Consider the following 18308-nt stretch of genomic DNA (forward strand, 5'->3'; position numbering starts at 1 on the left):
ATATTTATAACTATTATGTATCTTAGGCAGTCTAGAGTATGGCAGATCAATTGTGTGGTTTCGTCTTGTATTGTGGGTGTGGACAGATGACCTAAGGGGATATTGAGCTATGTTTTCTTTTACGTGTAGTAAGCAATAATAGATGTACAAACAAGGAACTGTCATGATGTTAAGTTTTTTGAAATGTTCCCTGCATGCATCCCTAGGAGATAAACCCACTACACATCGAAGAGCTTTTTTTTGCCATTGAAAATTGATATTGAACTGGGAGAATTTCCCCAGAGCAGAATACCATAAGAAAGATGGGGGTGGATATAAGCAAAATATGAATGCAGCAGTAAGTTTTGGCTGACATTACTCCTAAGCTTATAAAGTAGGAACATAGCACGTGCAAGTTTAGAACAGACGTATGTGATCTGTTTATCCCAGCTTAAGTTTCTGGTCAATCATCATTCCTAGCAGTTTAACGGACTTATTTTCTTTGTTTGATACCTTCAAATTAAAGAATATTTCCTCAGTTTTTGTTTCATTTATGAATAGGGAGTTTGCACTAAACCAATGAACTGATTTTTTCAAATATTGTATTATTTTTTTCTCGTACGGATTCAAGAGTCTGTCCTGAATTGATAAAAGTTGTATCGTCTGCATAGAGGACTGTTTTACAGGGTAAATACTGTGGCATATCATTAACATACACTACAAACAGGAAGGGCCCAAGTATGGAGCCCTGTGGCACACCTCTTTTTATTGTTTGTGGGTTTGACAGCTGCCCATTTACACTAACAAATTGTACTCTGTTGCTTAAGTAGGATTCTAATAATTTCAGGGAGTCCTCTTCCATGCCGTAGTGTCTTAATTTCATGATCAAAGTACTATGAGATACAGTGTCAAATGCTTTACTCAGGTCTAGGAGAGTAGCACATGAGATTAATTTATTTTCAAAGCCATCATATATATCACTAACAATATTTTCAACTGCTTTAACTGTGGATAGTTTAGACCTGAATCCATACTGTGAGTTACTTAACAAATTATTCCTCTCAAAATAGTGATTCATTTGTTGGTGAACACAGTCTTCGATTATTTTAGATATTATTGGGATTAATGAGATAGGGCGATAGTTACTTGGATTTGATTTATCTCCTTTCTTAAATATGGGAATAGTTACTGCTATTTTCAAACAGTCGGGGAAAATCCCTTGCTGTAATATATGGTTAATGAGAGTGGTTAGAGGGGGCAGAAGATCACTTGATATCTTCTTTATGACATAGTTTGACAGACCATAGAAGTCCTCTGCTCTGGAACTACTTAGTTTGCCTATTGCTTTGCTAACATCATTTTCAGTTACTGTTACCCAGCAGAATTTATGGACTACGTACTTATTTGAACCTAAAAGAGTTTTAGCATCAAGCATGGCGTTGAGGGGAGACAAATCTTGTTGTAAACTGAAGTTAACAAAGTGTGAATTTAAGATATCTGGGGCTATGGGTATAGCTAGTTGAGTTGTTGGTCTATTTATTTCACTTTTAATTACTTCCCAGGCAGCTTTACAGCTGTTTCTGGATTTAAGAATATAGTTATCATTCGCCCTACATTTTCTACGTGTCTGTCTGCGGCTCAGCAATCATCTTCACAGTGAGCTGCTACCTGTCCTCATTATTATTGATTCTCAGAGTATTTGAATAAGTTATGTGTTGCATGGATGGATCACCATGGTCTCATTTCATCAACACTGTTTGTGGCTTGCAAATAGCTGGCCACATGAGTGGGTTTCTGTGAGGGCCTAAACTGGAGGCCATTTCTGCTGTATCTGTAATGGATTAGGCCTGCCAATGTGAAGCTGTTCAGTTCCCACTAATGTGCAGGCCATGCCTGCCAGATCTAGTATCACCGATCTACCCGCAGGCTGGATCTGTTTGTGTTGGTCTAATGCAGCAATTTTCATGATTTATCCAAGGCCCCAGGTCTGTGGTGCTCCTCAGTAGCCCAGAGACCATGGGGGATGGATTTCAGTAATTGCGACTGTCTCACTGCAAGTATGTTGTACAGTGTGGCATTTTGTAGACATTTTATTCATTTTAGTACATTTTGGCACTTCAAAAGTAGTTTATATGTTAGAAAGTATGGACTATAAAAGAAGAAAATTATGTTAATCGCTGGCAGTTTGTACTCTGTGTTCTAATGTATTACTGCAAAGAAAAATCACACAATACCTGTAAAATAATAAATATAACACAGTAGGTAATAACTGACAATCGCAAACAAAGCAGCACCAACATTTTATTGACTGTCACCTACAGTGTTGGTTCATACAGTTCTTCCTTGCCTTATACACTTCTTTCAAGAGGCCTACTTTTTTCAGAGGTTATTTTAAATCTGTCTTGGAACTCCAAGGAAATGCGTATTTTTTGTCACCAGATGTGCTTCATTTTATTGAAATAAAATAACATCAGTGGTCTTAATGAAACACACAGACCATTTGGCTTGCTTTCTCCACCTAAAAACAATTCATTACAAACGATGTTTATGTTAGTACTGAAGATTTTTGCTCGCATCAGGAAACGCCATCTGCTTGCAAGTTTTTTTAGATGTTTCCTGATTTGCACTATTGTTTCGTGTACCTTAGCTGCAAAGACAGATTGTCGACTTACATCTTAATTTAACTTTCAGACCTCAAAATTTTTCAGGGAAAAATGTGAAACCTGGTCTTGGAAATCTGGGAAATATCAGGGAATTTCACTTGGGGGAAACTTCTGGCAACTCTGACAGTTAAAATGTAGCAAATACTTTAATAATTTATTTTTAAAAGTAGGTGATAAATTTGTTAAATATGTTAGAAAATCGAAGTAAAAGTAAAATCAAAGGAAAATCCAGGATGGAATGTAAAAATATTATGCTACTCACCATATAGTGCTGGTGTTGAGTTGCAGAGAGGCACAACAAAAAGTCTTTGGCCAACAAGGCCTTTGTCAAAAATACACACACACACAGTCTCCAGCAGCTGAAGTCAGACTCTTAACACAATACACTGAAGAATCAATACAGAGGAGATTTAGTGAAATGAAAATTTGTCACACATTCTCATGTGAACTAAGGAATATCATCATGAACCAAAAAAGTAAAAGTTTGTGTGGAGTTGATGAAATTGCCAATAAAACACTAAAAAGTTGTGGCTCTATAATCTGTGATGTTTTCAGTCAGTAATCATCATTAGTTCAGGGTATTTTCTCAAACAGATTAAAATATTCCATTGCTAAGCCACTAAATAAGAGAGGTGGCTCCACATATGGTCAATAACTGCTGGTTAGTCTCATATCTTACATCATAAGTTTTTGAGAGTAATTTGCTCACAGGTCATCATCCACTTTAGTAGTATTGGGATACGTAGTCTCACTAGATTTCAAAAGGGATGCTCCACCAAAGAAGCTATTTATACCTTCACTGAATATACAATACAAATTTTAAATGATAAATTTATCACTACTCTGTGGCTTACCAATGGCGTTTCACTTTGTCAGTCATGATATTCTATTACAGAAATTTAATTTTGTGGAATACATGGGTGAACGCTTGCATGAATTAGTTCCTATTGAAGATATTTCATGAAGAAAGTTAGACTAGGCTGGTTGAGTAACACAAACAGGGACACCATATCATTCCCATGAGGAGAAATCACAAAGGGTAGTCCACAGGGTTTGATCGTGGGCCCTTTATTGATCTCACTCGGTTTGTCACCGTCTATTTTGCAAAACCATATAGCAGACCTGCTAAAATGTTTAAGTTCTGCTACATAACAATGATTACCAAGTGTGAGGCCACAGATATCAGTAAGTTAACATATTTTCATCATATGGCCAGTTCACTATTGGTAAGTGTTGATAAGCCTCCCTGGCACAGTCTCAGACTTAGGTTTTTTCATTTGTTTTTATGCTGTTCTGTTGTTTAATTTTCTAGTCAAGGAGTCATATGAGTTACAGTATGTTTTTATGTTGCAATTAAGTAACTACAACTAGTCCCGCAACATTGGTGATCCCGACGTGATATCTGCCGGTCACTAACGAGAAATTTGATGATCACTAATGCTCCGTATTGTGCTGTGTTGCGTTAAATACGAACATCCTCGTCAGCCACGTTGCACATCTTCTATGTTCCGCTTCGCCGTAACTCAAGATGGCAGACCCACCACCAACTGCAGAAGTGTCTACTGGCGCAGTAATTAATCGCGTGACAGTAAAACCGCCACCGTTTTGGCAACAGAATCCCGTACTGTGGTTTGCTCCAAGTAGAAAGGCAATTTGTGCTGGTGCACATCACCACAGATGAAACAAAGTACAGTTACGTAGTCGCTGCACTCAATGAAGATACGGCCGCAGAAGCACAAGGTATTCTGGCATCACCACCGAGTACTGATCGCTACACAACCATCAAGAATGCTCTGATTACCCGGCTCTCGCAGTCCGAGGGGAAGAGATTGGAGAAGCTACCAGGCACAGAGGAGCTAGGCGATCGCACGCCATTGCAGCTACTGCGCCGACTGCGTACATCTGTGAGAAACGTGGTCAGTGATGACATTTTGCAGAATATTTGGCTATTGCGCCTGCCACCCTACTCGCAGAAAATATTGACAGTGTGTGCTGGCGATCTGGATGCAGTCGCATAAACTGCGGATCACATGCAGAAATGTATCCATCCGCATGCGTCGCGACAATTTCTCACACTCTCGCTGCACTACAAGCACAGGTTGCCGAGCTCAGTGCGCAAGTAGCTGCATTACGGACCCAGAATACCAGCCGCCGCTCTTGTTGGCACCGATCACCAGGTAAGTGCAGCCGCTCACCTTTGTCAGCAAGGATATGGTGGTATCACCGATGGTATGGTTCTGTGGCACGCAAGTGTAAACTGCCGTGTGAGCAGGGAAACTCAGCAGGGCATCAGTGATGATAACCATTGGCTATCCAGACGGCAGCTGTTGACTGTTTGTAATGGAACATAGCACAAAGTTACAGAATCTGGTTGACATGGGTGCTGACGTGTCAGTCTATCCATCTGCCTGCCTGCCATGTTGCAAATGTGATGACTGCCACCTTTTCACAGCCATTGGTTCCACAATAACAATGTATGGTCGTATCACATTAGTTTTGAACTTGGGCCTGTGGTGCAAATTTGAATGGCAATTTGTTGTAGCAGATGTGACCCACCTCATATTTGGAGCAGATTTTTTTATCATTTTCTGACCTCCTGTCACCGACGCCTTCTTGACACTACTACCAACCTAGCAAGCCAAAGCAGAGTGCGTTGTGTGAAAGACACAGCAGTACGAGTGGTTACTGGTGATTCTCCATTTATGTAGCTCCTCAGATAGTTTCCAGAGATCACATGCCAGACTCCCACACTAGCACCTGTGCAGCACTCGACAGAGCATTATATTTTGACTACACCTGGACCAGCACTACATGCTCGACCGCACCGCTTGACATCCCAGAATTCCTGTACATGCTAGCACAAGGAATCTGCCCCGCCCATCGAGCAGTAGTTGGTCATCTCCACTACATGTGGTACCAAAGAAGAATAACGGATGGCGTCCATGCCACGACTACAGACAACTCAATCCCAGTACCATTCCAGATCGTTATCCAGTCCTGCATATCGAAGATTTTGCTTTCAGTGTCAACAGTAAGCAAATCTTTTCTACGTTGGACTTAGTTCGTGCATTTTACGAGATTCATGTGGCACCTGACAATGTTGCTAAGACTGCCTGCCGTCTGCACACCGTTTGGACTCTTTGAATTTACCCGAATGCCTTTTGGACTTTGTAATGCTGCCCAAATGGTTCAGGGATGAATAGACATGTGACTTAGACTTCTATTATGTGTATATTTACGATGTTTTGGTCACGTCAAATTCAGAGTCAGAACACTTATCACACTTATGACAGATCTTCACTCGTTTACGTGCACATGGCCTGCTCATCAACCCATCGAAGTGCATTTTTGGAGCAGCTGAAATATAGTTCCTAGGCTACACTATTAACGCTCAAGGCATACGCCCACCACAGGAGAAAGCAGACGCTATATTGAATTTTCCTCAGCCTACAACGATTAAAAAATTATGAGCTTTCTTAGCATAACCAATTTTTACTGTCGATTCATTCGCAATCATACCTTCCTAGCTGCATCACTGAATAAGTTCTTGCAAGGTTCTCCGAAGCTGAAAGAAGACTGCCATTGCAGAAGCTACGTTGTTAGTGCATCCAGTTCCGCAGGCGCCTCTCACCCTGGTCGACGCATCTGCAACTGCAATCAGTGCTGCACTGCAGCAGCAAATAGATGGCCACTGGCAGCCCTTAGCCTTTTTCAGTAAAAAAACTATTGCCATCTCAACAGAATTGGTCCACATATGATTGTGAACTGTATGCTGCTATTAAGAAATTTCGTCACATGTTGGGGGGACAGCACAGACCATCACAGACCATAAACCAATAACTTATGCTTTCCACCAGCATCCTGAGAAGGCATTGCCACATCAGGTGTGACACCTTGACTATATCGGACAGTTCACTACCAATATTGTCCACGTTGAAGGAGAACTAAATGTGCCAGCTGATGCACTCTCCAGGATTGAAGCAATCACTAAAGCAGTTGATTTTGAAGCTCTTGCTGTAGCGCAACAATCTGATAGTGAGCTCCGAGATTTGTTGGCGCAACCATCGGGCCCACAACTCTGCCATATTACACCCACTGTCAACTGTACTGCTGTATTGTGGTGTCGCCACCAACAAACGGAGACATTTTGTGACTATTGACTTTCGCCAACAGGCAATCGCCTCTTTACATAACTTGTCGCACCCTGGAATATGAGGCACTACCAACATGGTGAAGTGAGCTTTTGTCTGGCCACACATGGACAAAGATTGCAAGCAATATGTGCGACCATGTGTGGCCTGTCAACGGGATAAAGTTAGCCAGCACTTTAGGTCACCTCTTGGCACATTTCTTCCTCCAAATCAGAGATTTTATCATGTCCACCTATACCTAGTAGGACCCCTCCCACCACTGTAAGGATACACCTACTGCCTTACAGCTTTGATCGTTTTACATGCTGGCCCGAGGTGTTCCCAATCGCTGACATCACCGCCAAAACTGTCACGACTGCAGTCTTCAGGTGATGGATAGCCCATTCCAAAGTGCCATTATGAATCACAACAGACCAAGGAAGACAGTTTGAGTCATATTTGTTCAAAGCATTCTCTATTCTATTGGGTACAAGGCACGTTAGAACTACAGCTTACCACCCGTCAGAAAATGGTTTAATTGAACGCATGCACCGCCAACTGAAAGTGTCGCTTTGATGTCACGACTCACAGCTGTGGACAGAGACATTGCCCATTGTCCTCGTGGGTCTCTGTGCGTTGCTGAAAGAAAGCCTGAACACAACAACTGCAGAACTTGTTTATGGCCAGCCATTACGACTTCCCGGCGAGTTCTTTGCTAATGTGCCAGACAACGGCATTGACACTTTTGTACAAAAGCTGTGTACACAAATCTGGCAACTACGCCCCGTTGTTCCAAGGGATCAGGAGACCTGTCGCCCATTTGTGTTTGACGAGCTATGAGAATGCCAATATGTCTTCTTACAGCATGATGTAGTATACAAGCCGCTGCAGCCACCCTACGATGGACCTTATTGTGTCATCAGTAGGAGGACAAGACAGTCAATGTCGATGTGATGGGTACTCCAACCACTGTCTCTGTGGACAGGCTCAAACCAGCTTCCTGCACTCCCTACTCTGGTACAGATGCATCTACACACACTAAAGACATGACCAAAGCTCCAGCCACTCCACTGCACATCACAGGTCAGCCTCAATGGATGTTTGAGTCTACTTCTAATGCACCATCAGCAGCCTGTGCATGACCCATTGTTACCCGGTCCAGACGACATGTCCGTTTCAACAGAAAGTACCGTTGACACTAAGGGGGGAGTGGTGAAGTGCGTGTTACATGCAGTGTAATGCTGTGTGCAAGTGATTGCCATTTGTAATTATTATCTCTGGCGAAGTCTCTGTTTCCTCATTTGTTTTAAGGCTGTTATGTTGTTTAATTTTCTAGTATCAGAGTCGTATGAGTTACAGTGTGTTTTTATGTTACCATTAACTAAATACAAGTAGTCCCACAACAGTTTGCTGTTGAACATCTATGAGCATTAAAAACCTAACCACACAGTTCACAGTTCTGGCAGAATAATACGGTACATGTGACACTGTTTCTCAAATAAATCGAACAGACATTATTGTTAATGTAACCAATAAATTATTCTTGTCTGAAAATTGACCACAGACTGATTGTCTTAGGACCAAAACTTGGTCCTTTACTCACAAAAATAGGCTCTGAAACTATACATTGTTCGATGTTTAAATTACAGAAATTATAGTTAAAACATAATTCATTCAATTAACTGAATACGTCAAAAAATTGCATCTTTTTAACACTTTCTTCTACCACAAACGTTAGGCTGAATTATTTCTTTAAATAATGAAATTAACAGGTAAAGTTATACAAACAATAGTTTTTGACAAACCTGGTAATTATTTTGGAATTAAGGACTGGCTTTACTAATATGTTTTCGAATAGAACCAAATAAATACTTTAAGAATCCTAGTAGTTCTTCTTCCAAACTTAAGAATTAGTTCACAATTTATATTTGTTTACTAGTCAACAATAGAATCTAAGTCACGAAAAAATGACCGATTTCACCTTATAACAAAGGTATTAACTAGGAATGGTCAAAATAAATTAGGAAATTAATTACATACACAAAACAAAATGAGACCTGGTGCTATATTCCTTAAGACTGAAGCCAACCTTTCTCTTTTATGGAAATGCCGATTATACTCGTGCATTTTAATGGTAATTAGGCAAAAATGAATTTAAGGAGGCAGATGGCAAAACGAGAGGAAGTAAAGAGATCCTAGCTTGCTTTGTCACAACTTGCAGTACATTTATTCATTCATGAAATTTGTCAGCAATCCATTGCAGATTGATAGTAATAGAGATATTCACAATAGAACACGAGAAGGAAAAATGATCTACACTTTCCTCTAGCGAATCTAATCTTGTCACAGAAAGGGATGCAATACTCTGCCCACTGATATAAAATGTGGCAAACAGCAGAAATGTTTTTGAATGTAGATTATACACTACTGCCCATTAAAATTGTTACACCAAGAAAAAATGCAGATGATAAATGGGTATTCATTGGACAAATATATGATACTAGAACTGACATGTGATTACATTTTCACGCAATTTGGATGCATAGATCCTGAGAAATCAGTACCCAGAACAACCACCTCTGGCCGTAATAACAGCCTTGATATGCCTGGGCATTGAGTCAAACAGAGCTTGGATGGCGTGTACAGGTACAGCTGCCCATGCAGCTTCAACACGATACCACAGTTCATCAAGAGTAGTGACTGGCTGCTGGACCTGATCGGATACCAGTTCGATTTTATACAGAGTACGCATAGGAACTTGCCCCCCTTCTTGCAGCGGTGTACCGTAGGTCTCTAGAAGAGCGTAGCGTTCCAAAGGATTGGAAAAGGGCACAGGTCATCCCCGTTTTCAAGAAGGGACGTCAAACAGATGTGCAGAACTATAGACCTATATCTCTAACATCTATCAGTTGTAGAATTTTGGAACACGTATTATGTTCAAGTATAATGACTTTTCTGCAGACTAGAAATCTACTCTGCAGGAATCAGCATGGGTTTAGAAAATGACGATCATGTGAAACCCAGCTCGCGCTACTCGTCCACGAGACTCAGAGGGCCATAGACACGGGTTCCCAGGTAGATGCTGTGTTTCTTGACTTCTGCAAGGCTTTCGATACAGTTCCCCACCATCGTTTAATGTACAAAGTAAGAGCATATGGACTATTAGACCAATTGTGTGATTGGATTGAAGAGTTCCTAGATAACGGAACGCATCATGTCATTCTCAATGGAGAGAAGTCTTCCGAAGTAAGAGTGATTTCAGGTGTGCCGCAGGGGAGTGTCGTAGGACCGTTGCTATTCACAATATACATAAATGACCTTGTGGATGACATTGGAAGTTCACTGAGGCTTTTTGCGGATGATGCTGTTGGATATTGAGAGGTTGTAACAATGGAAAATTGTACTGAAATGAAGGAGGATCTGCAGCGAATTGACACATGGTGCAGGGAATGGCAATTGAATCTCAATGTAGACAAGTGTAATGTGCTGCGAATACATAGAAAGAAAGATCCCTTATCATTTAGCTACAATATAGCAGGTCAGCAACTGGAAGCAGCTAATTCCATAAATTATCTGGGAGTACACATTAGGAGTGATTTAAAATGGAATGATCATATAAAGTTGATCATCGGTAAAGCAGATGCCAGACTGAGATTCATTGGAAGAATCCTAAGGAAATGCAATCCGAAAACAAAGGAAGTAGGTTACAGTACGCTTGTTTGCGCACTGCTTTAATACTGCTCAGCAGTGTGGGAGATAGAGAAGATCCAACGTAGAGCAGTGCGCTTCGTTACAGGATCATTTAGTAATCACGAAAGCGTTATGGAGTTGATAGATAAACTCCAGTGGAAGACTCTGCAAGAGAGACGCTCAGTAGCTCGATACGGGTTTTTGTTGAAGTTTCGAGAACATACCTTCACCGAGGGGTCAAGCAGTATATTGCTCCCTCGTAAGTATATCTCGCAAAGAGACCATGAGGATAAAATCAGAGAGATTAGAGCCCACACAGAGGCATACCGACAATCCTTCTTTCCACGAACAATACGAGACTGGAATAGAAGGGAGAACTGATAGAGGTACTCAAGGTACCCTCCGCCACACACCGTCAGGTGGCTTGCGGAGTATGGCTGTAGATGTAGATGTAGATGTAGATGTAGATGTAGATGTATTGTGACGAGCCAGTTGCTCGGCCACCATTGACCAGAGATCTGGAGAATGTGCTGGCCAGGGCAGCAGTCAAACATTTTCGGTATCCAGAAAGGCCCGTACAGGACCTGCAACTTGCGGTCAGGCATTATCCTTCTGAAATGTAGGGTTTCGCAGGGATCGAAAGAAGGGTAGAGCCACAGGTCGTAACACATCTGAAATGTAACGTCCATTGTTCAAAGTGCCGTCAATGTGAACAAGAGGTGACCGAGACATGTAACCAATGACACCCCATACCATCACGCTGGGTGATACGCCAGTATGGCGATGACGAATACACGCTTCCAATGTGCGTTCACCGCGATGTCGTCAAACATGGATGCGACCATTATGATGCTGTAAACAGAACCTGGATCCATCCAAAAATATAACGTTTTGCCATTCGTACACCCAGGTTCATCGTCAAGTACACCATCGCAGGCACTCCTGTCTGTGATGCAGCATCAAGGGTAACCACAGCCATGGTCTCCAAGCTGATAGTCCATGCTGCTGCAAACATTGTCAAACTGTTCGTGCAGATGGTTGTTGTCTTGCAAACATCCCCATCTGTTGACTCAGGGGTCGAGACGTGGTTGCACGATCCGTTACAGCCATGCGGATAAGATCCCTGTCATCTCGACTGCTAGTGATACGAGGCCTTTGGGATCCAGCACAGCGTTCCGTATTACCCTCCTGAACCCACCGATTCCATATTCTGCTAACCGTCATTGGATCTCGACCAACGCGAGTAGCAATGTCGCAATATGATAAACCGCAATCGTGATAGGCTACAATCAGACCTTTATCAAATTCGGAAATGTGATGGTACGCATTTCTCCTCCTTACACGAGGAATCACAACAACGTTTCACCAGGCAATGCCGATCAACTGCTGTTTGTGTATGAGAAATCAGTTGGATACTTTCCTCATGTCAGCACATTGTAGGTGTCGCCACCAGTGCCAACTTTGTGTGAATGCTCTGAAAAGCTAATCATTTGCATATCACAGAATCTTCTTCCTGTTAAATTTCGTGTCTGTAGCATGTCATCTTCGTGGTGTAGCAATTTTAATGGCCAGTAGTGTATTTCTCCTTAACAGCTCTTCCTATACCATACAGCAGTTCTTGAATAGGAATACTTAATCAGTCACAAACTTGTAAGTTGACAGTACATATACTGGGTGTTTGCAGAGTAGAAATAAATATTTTAGGAAGTGTTAGTAACGATCATTTCAAATAGCATATTTCATATAACATATGGTCTGCCTCCGTAGCACAATGGTAGCATTACCGCGTACCCTGCAAGGTGGCCCAGGTTTAATTCCTGGCAGGGGGCTGGGTGTGTCTATCATCATTTTCCTTATCATTGACACGCAAGTCGCCAAAGTGGTGTCAACTAAAAAGACTTGCAATATGGTGGCCAAACCCCGAAGGGGGTATTCCGACCAATAAATACCATATGATCTTTCCATTTTTTTATATAACATATTATTTCTTTATTGATTATAGAGAGAAGTTTTCATTTTCAGTTGTAATGCGTTTGTTTATTTTTTCTTATTAAGTTAAAGTTGTGCTTGAGTTTATATAATCGAATTTCTCAATTGTAATCGTGCAGTGGAAAATCCAGGGTGGAATAATGACAACATTATTAAAAGGACGCTCAGTTTAGCAGTCTTGTTGTGCCTGTCTGTGACTCAACGTCTCCACTATATGGTGAGTAGCAGTCTCTCCTTTTCATAATGTTGTCAACAGTAATTGTAATTTGCTGGCTAATTCTACTGTATTGTTCAAGCATACCACATATATTTACAAATGCTGAGTACGCTAATATGGTATATGTGTAAAGGTTTTGTGATGGAAATGCTGGTGCTGGTGTTTGTAGAGAATGCTGTAGTTGATTTCCTTACTGCAGACTACCAGATTCCAGGATGTTTACTCGTGCTTTACTAAACTGCATGAGACTGGTGCAGTGTGCAGCAATCATATTTCATCTGTACTGCAAATTAAGAGAGAGTGGATGAATCAGAGGACATTAATATTTTGGTAGAAAAGAGTACTTCAATACACATTTGCAGAATTTATATATGTATTGGTGTTCTACATTCAAGAATGTGGCAGACATTAAATATGCATGGATTATTATATTACAGCGGATTCAACGCATTTGAAGAAATGAAGCTAGACGATTGAATTTTGTTGTTGACCAATTACAAGTCATCGAATAATCCCAATTTACTGATGATACCACTTGCACTGTGATTGTATCAATAACACTCGCCACTCACATTGATGGTCCAACAAAAATGCACGTGCCTTTGTGGAGACACATTTTGAACAACACTTCTCCGTAAACGTGTTTCCAGCATTATTGGGAGAAATTCCTTTGGCTACAAGGATGGGTATGTTTGTCCAGCATGACAGGGCCCCTGCACACTCCAGCTGAAAGGTGACAGAGCAGCCAAGCCTAACATTGTTTGTTAGACAGATCAGCAGAAACGGTCACTTTTCTTGATCACCAATGATCTTGAACTGTATTGCTTTAGTATTCTACCTTTGGTGATGGTTCAAAGGTAAAATCTACAAAGAACAAGTAAAGGCAAAGGACAAATTAATTGTTCAGATTATGATTAGTGTTGTCCTTATAAAAGAAAGAAAAGATGCCCTTGCAAGAGATACACTTGGCATTGTCAAGAGAATTTGAAACTGCATTGAAATTGGAATTTCGGAAAATCAAATTTGAACTTTATTTTACTTTCCTTAAGACCTGTGAGTATTTGTTTTGGTTACAATCTGAGAGCTGTATCATTGGTATAAAAATGTTTTATTTGAATTAGTGTTTACTACTGCCTTCTAAAATATTTATGACTGCTTCTTAAAATATTTATGAGCCACTTACCACACGGTATCATCCCATTCATCAATAATCACTACATCTATCCAACTGGAAGATGAGACAGTCAATTTCTGTTTTGAATACCACTGCTAAGGCAATTTGCTATCAATAGAACAAATGACAGACTTCCTTCAGCTTTTTGATGACTCAGTCTAACATTCTACATTCTAGTTGAATGGTTGACGAAAAGACATTAGCTAGTGCTTACAGGACTAATGAGAAACACCAGAGAAGCATCCTTGATAAAATGTGTTCTTGCTATGGGGAAAAAAGAAAAATTAAAAAAATATACAAAAATGCAGGTTGACACAAAAGTGACTACGGCCATCCCAGAAAGACCAGCTAACTTTGCTTAATTCATTGTTTGATCTTCATTATGATTTTCTGTCACTTGGAATTAAGTACATTTTAACAGGATGGCTGAAACAGAATTGCATCAAAATTGGTGCAGATAAGAGGTGTGACAATCCACTGCTGGAAACTTCACGAGAGGGACAAAATGACAACCAACAGCAAGTCCTGTTGTCAACTTTGCTTTATGGAATTTTGCATGATATATCTGAAGCAACGGCCATGCTAAATCATAAAGCAGAGACAGAGGAGTTTCCATTGTGAGGCTGCTGCACTGTCTGCTGTGACCGCTGATGTTGGATGCCGAACAGAAGGTTTCACACATGTGTCAGGTGATATACCATGTCATGCTGTGAAATATGACAATGCACCGAAATCATCATCAAACGAGTTACTTTGTCTTCCTCCAACAGAATGAGGATGAGGATGGACAGAATATCTGTCATGGTGTTGTGTGTTATTGTAATGTGAGAAGTGGATGCAACAGATCTCAGAATATGGGCGTATGTTCAATGCAGTTAATGGAACTGACACTGTCAAAAGAAAAAAGAATGCCTCTAAGAGGTTAGCTGCCATAATTTTGTAGAAACAGCCTCACGTGGCATTGGAAGTAATCAAAATGTTCTCGAGGACCTGAATTTTTAGTAGAGTGAGCTACCCTAAAATGAAACTGAATACACAGAAAGCAGCATCATGGAAGGGAAAATCTTGTCAGTGGCACTCCTTAACAGTTACAAGGCTCTAACAAGGTAAGTTACTGCTGTGAACAATGTACAGATAGTAAATTTTGTTTGTCAAGTATCATTGTTTGTGATTATACAGTACAGTGTACCACTTGTTCACACTTCTACTTTGCCACTGATGTCATTCCAATGCCATTAGGAGCTCACTTTGCTTCAGGGCCAATCTTTGTAGAATAACTTTGTACAAGTAGAACAAACTGAATGTAGAGTACCCATATACCACAGAACCTGTCAGAAACATATACAAAGGCTGGACAAAATGAAACTTCCCAAATAAGCTTTGGAAGACACTATGAAGATGGTCATGAAATTCGTGGAGCCTAATTCTTGACATGCACAAGAAGAAGAAGAAGAAGAAGAAGCCATATTATTATAGTTTGGAACTCCTTTTTGTTTCTTTCTTTTGATTTGTATTAAAAATTGTCCATAAATCTAATATATTTGAATTTATTTATTTATTTATTTCAAATTAGTTTCTTATATATAAAAACAAAGATGAGGTGACTTACCGAACGAAAGCGCTGGCAGGTCGATAAGACACACAAACAAACACAAACATACACACAAAATTCAAGCTTTCGCAACAAACTGTTGCCTCATCAGGAAAGAGGGAAGGAGAGGGGAAGACGAAAGGAAGTGGGTTTTAAGGGAGAGGGTAAGGAGTCATTCCAATCCCGGGAGCAGAAAGACTTACCTTAGGGGGAAAAAGGACAGGTATACACTTGCACACACGCATATTGTACACCTTCCGGGTTACAGGACTGGAGTAGGTGGTGGTGGGAGGGTGCATGGGACAGGTTTTGCATCGGGGGCGGTTACAAGGATAGGAGCCAGAGGGTAGGGAAGGTGGTTTGGGGATTTCATCGGGATGAACTAACAGGTTACGAAGGTTAGGTGGACGGCGGAAAGACACTCTTGGCGGAGTGGGGAGGATTTCATGAAGGATGGATCTCATTTCAGGGCAGGATTTGAGGAAGTCGTATCCCTGCTGGAGAGCCACATTCAGAGTCTGGTCCAGTCCGGGAAAGTATCCTGTCACAAGTGGGGCACTTTTGTGGTTCTTCTGTGGGGGATTCTGGGTTTGAGGGGATGAGGAAGTGGCTCTGGTTATTTGCTTCTGTACCAGGTCGGGAGGGTAGTTGCGGGATGCGAAAGCTGTTGTCAGGTTGTTGGTGTAATGATTCAGGGATTCCGGACTGGAGCAGATTCGTTTGCCACGAAGACCTAGGCTGTAGGGAAGGGGCCGTTTGATGTGGAATGGGTGGCAGCTGTCATAATGGAGGTACTGTTGCTTGTTGGTGGGTTTGATGTGGATGTACATGTGAAGTTGGCCATTGGACAGGTGGAGGTCAACGTCAAGGAAAGTGGCATGGGATTTGGAGTAGGACCAGGTGAATCTGATGGAACCAAAGGAGTTGAGGTTGGAGAGGAAATTCTGGAGTTCTTCTTCACTGTGAGTCCAGATCATGAAGATCCCCAAACCACCTTCCCAAACCACCTTCCCTACCCTCTGGATCCTATCCTTGTAACCGCCCCCGATGCAAAACCTGTTCCATGCACCCTCCCACCACCACCTACTCCAGTCCTGTAACCCGGAAGGTGTACACGATCAAAGGCAGAGCCACGTGTGAAAGTACCCACGTGATTTACCAACTGACCTGCCTACACTGTGATGCATTCTATGTGGGAATGACCAGCAACAAACTGTCCATTTGCATGAATGGACACAGGCAGACAGTGTTTGTTGGTAATGAGGATCACCCTGTGGCTAAACATGCCTTGGTGCACAGCCAGCACATCTTGGCACAGTGTTACACCGTCCGGGTTATCTGGATACTTCCCACTAACACCAACCTATCCGAACTCCGGAGATGGGAACTTGCCCTTCAGTATATCCTCTCTTCTCGTCATCCGCCAGGCCTCAATCTCCGCTAATTTCAAGTTGCCGCCACTCATACCTCACCTGTCTTTCTACAACTTCTTTGCCTCTACACTTCTGCCTCGACTGACATCTCTGCCCAAACTCCTTGTCTTTACATATGTCTGCTTGTGTCTGTATGTGTGGATGGATATGTGCGTGTGTGCGAGTGTATACCTGTTCTTTTTCCCCCTAAGGTAAGTCTTTCCGCTCCCGGGATTGGAATGACTCCTTACCCTCTCTCTTAAAACCCACTTCCTTTCGTCTTCCCCTCTCCTTCCCTCTTTCCTGATGAGGCAACAGTTTGTTGCGAAAGCTTGAATTTTGTGTGTATGTTTGTGTTTGTTTGTGTGTCTATCGACCTGCCAGCGCTTTCGTTCGGTAAGTCACCTCATCTTTGTTTTTATATATAATTTTTCCCACGTGGAATGTTTCCCTCTATTATATTGATAAAATTAGTTTCTTAGGATGATAACGTATAGAATGGATGATGCAAGTAAAAAACACTATTTACAAAAATGATTACTAAAATTTTATTATTTCTTTAAAGCCGTTTACAAGAATATAACAATAACATTTGTTGAATAGTTTGAGATAAAATATATGGCAAAGTGAGGTATCAAAATTATAACACATCATTTGCACTGATCTCCAATATACTGAACACTGATGTACATAGTAAATAGTAACTTTGGTATCACAACTGTTCGATTTATGCATTCATTGCTCCAACTATGGCATCTGGTGCTCTTCCAAATAGTTGTAAAATTCTTATTATGTACTGGAGCAGTGCGTACCTTAACCGACCATACCTGCGACAATTGAAATAAATATTAAATTGTTTACTACTATATATTAGCAAATAATTGTGCTAAAGGAGAACTGTGTAGAATGACAACCTGCAATCTTAAAAAAATAGAAATTTTGTTTCAGTCTTCATTTGGAGCAACTATCGATTTAAAAGTGACTTGCATTGGCAACAAAAATTTAAATATTGCAAGTAAAATGAAATCTTTTTTGTTCAGAGCAAAACAAAGACAACATTTCATGGCAATGACACAACAGCTGTTACTATGCCAGAATATTATTTACTTGCAAAGGTTGGCGGAACTTTAAACATAAACACTGACAGTTTAAATGCTTCTGGCTTCTGCTGTTTCCCACATAGAGAAATGGCTTTCTATAATTAGAAATGGCATCTGTTATTCTTCAGAGAGAAGATCCACAGACAGGACTCATTTCTACCTTTCATAACAAAAACAATGCAAATCAATAACATGAAAACATTACATTCCACAGCCAGTCACAATTCTGAATATTAGCACTGTACAACAACTGTAAAGATGTGTAAACTCATCTTTGGTAGACAAGCCCTACACGTGATCATTTGAGTTATGTTATAGTAGTGTTTTGACAGTATGCACTTAAACTAAAAAATATATGTGAAG

The 18308-nt window shown here is 41.0% G+C and overlaps 1 protein-coding gene across 2 annotated transcripts in view; it reads right to left on the reverse strand.

The window, feature by feature from the left end:
* Positions 1-17369: 17369 nt before the first annotated feature.
* LOC124613177 (uncharacterized aarF domain-containing protein kinase 5) overlaps positions 17370-18308 on the reverse strand; it is a 171059-nt gene continuing 170120 nt past the window's right edge. For both annotated transcript variants that reach the window (XM_047141815.1, XM_047141814.1), the window contains exon 11: positions 17370-17672. In XM_047141815.1, coding sequence (XP_046997771.1) covers positions 17573-17672 — 100 coding nt within the window. In that variant the 3' untranslated portion in view covers positions 17370-17572. The remainder of the gene's footprint in view (positions 17673-18308) is intronic.

Source organism: Schistocerca americana, chromosome 4, assembly GCF_021461395.2.
Source record: "Schistocerca americana isolate TAMUIC-IGC-003095 chromosome 4, iqSchAmer2.1, whole genome shotgun sequence".
NCBI classification, from domain to species: domain Eukaryota; kingdom Metazoa; phylum Arthropoda; class Insecta; order Orthoptera; family Acrididae; genus Schistocerca; species Schistocerca americana.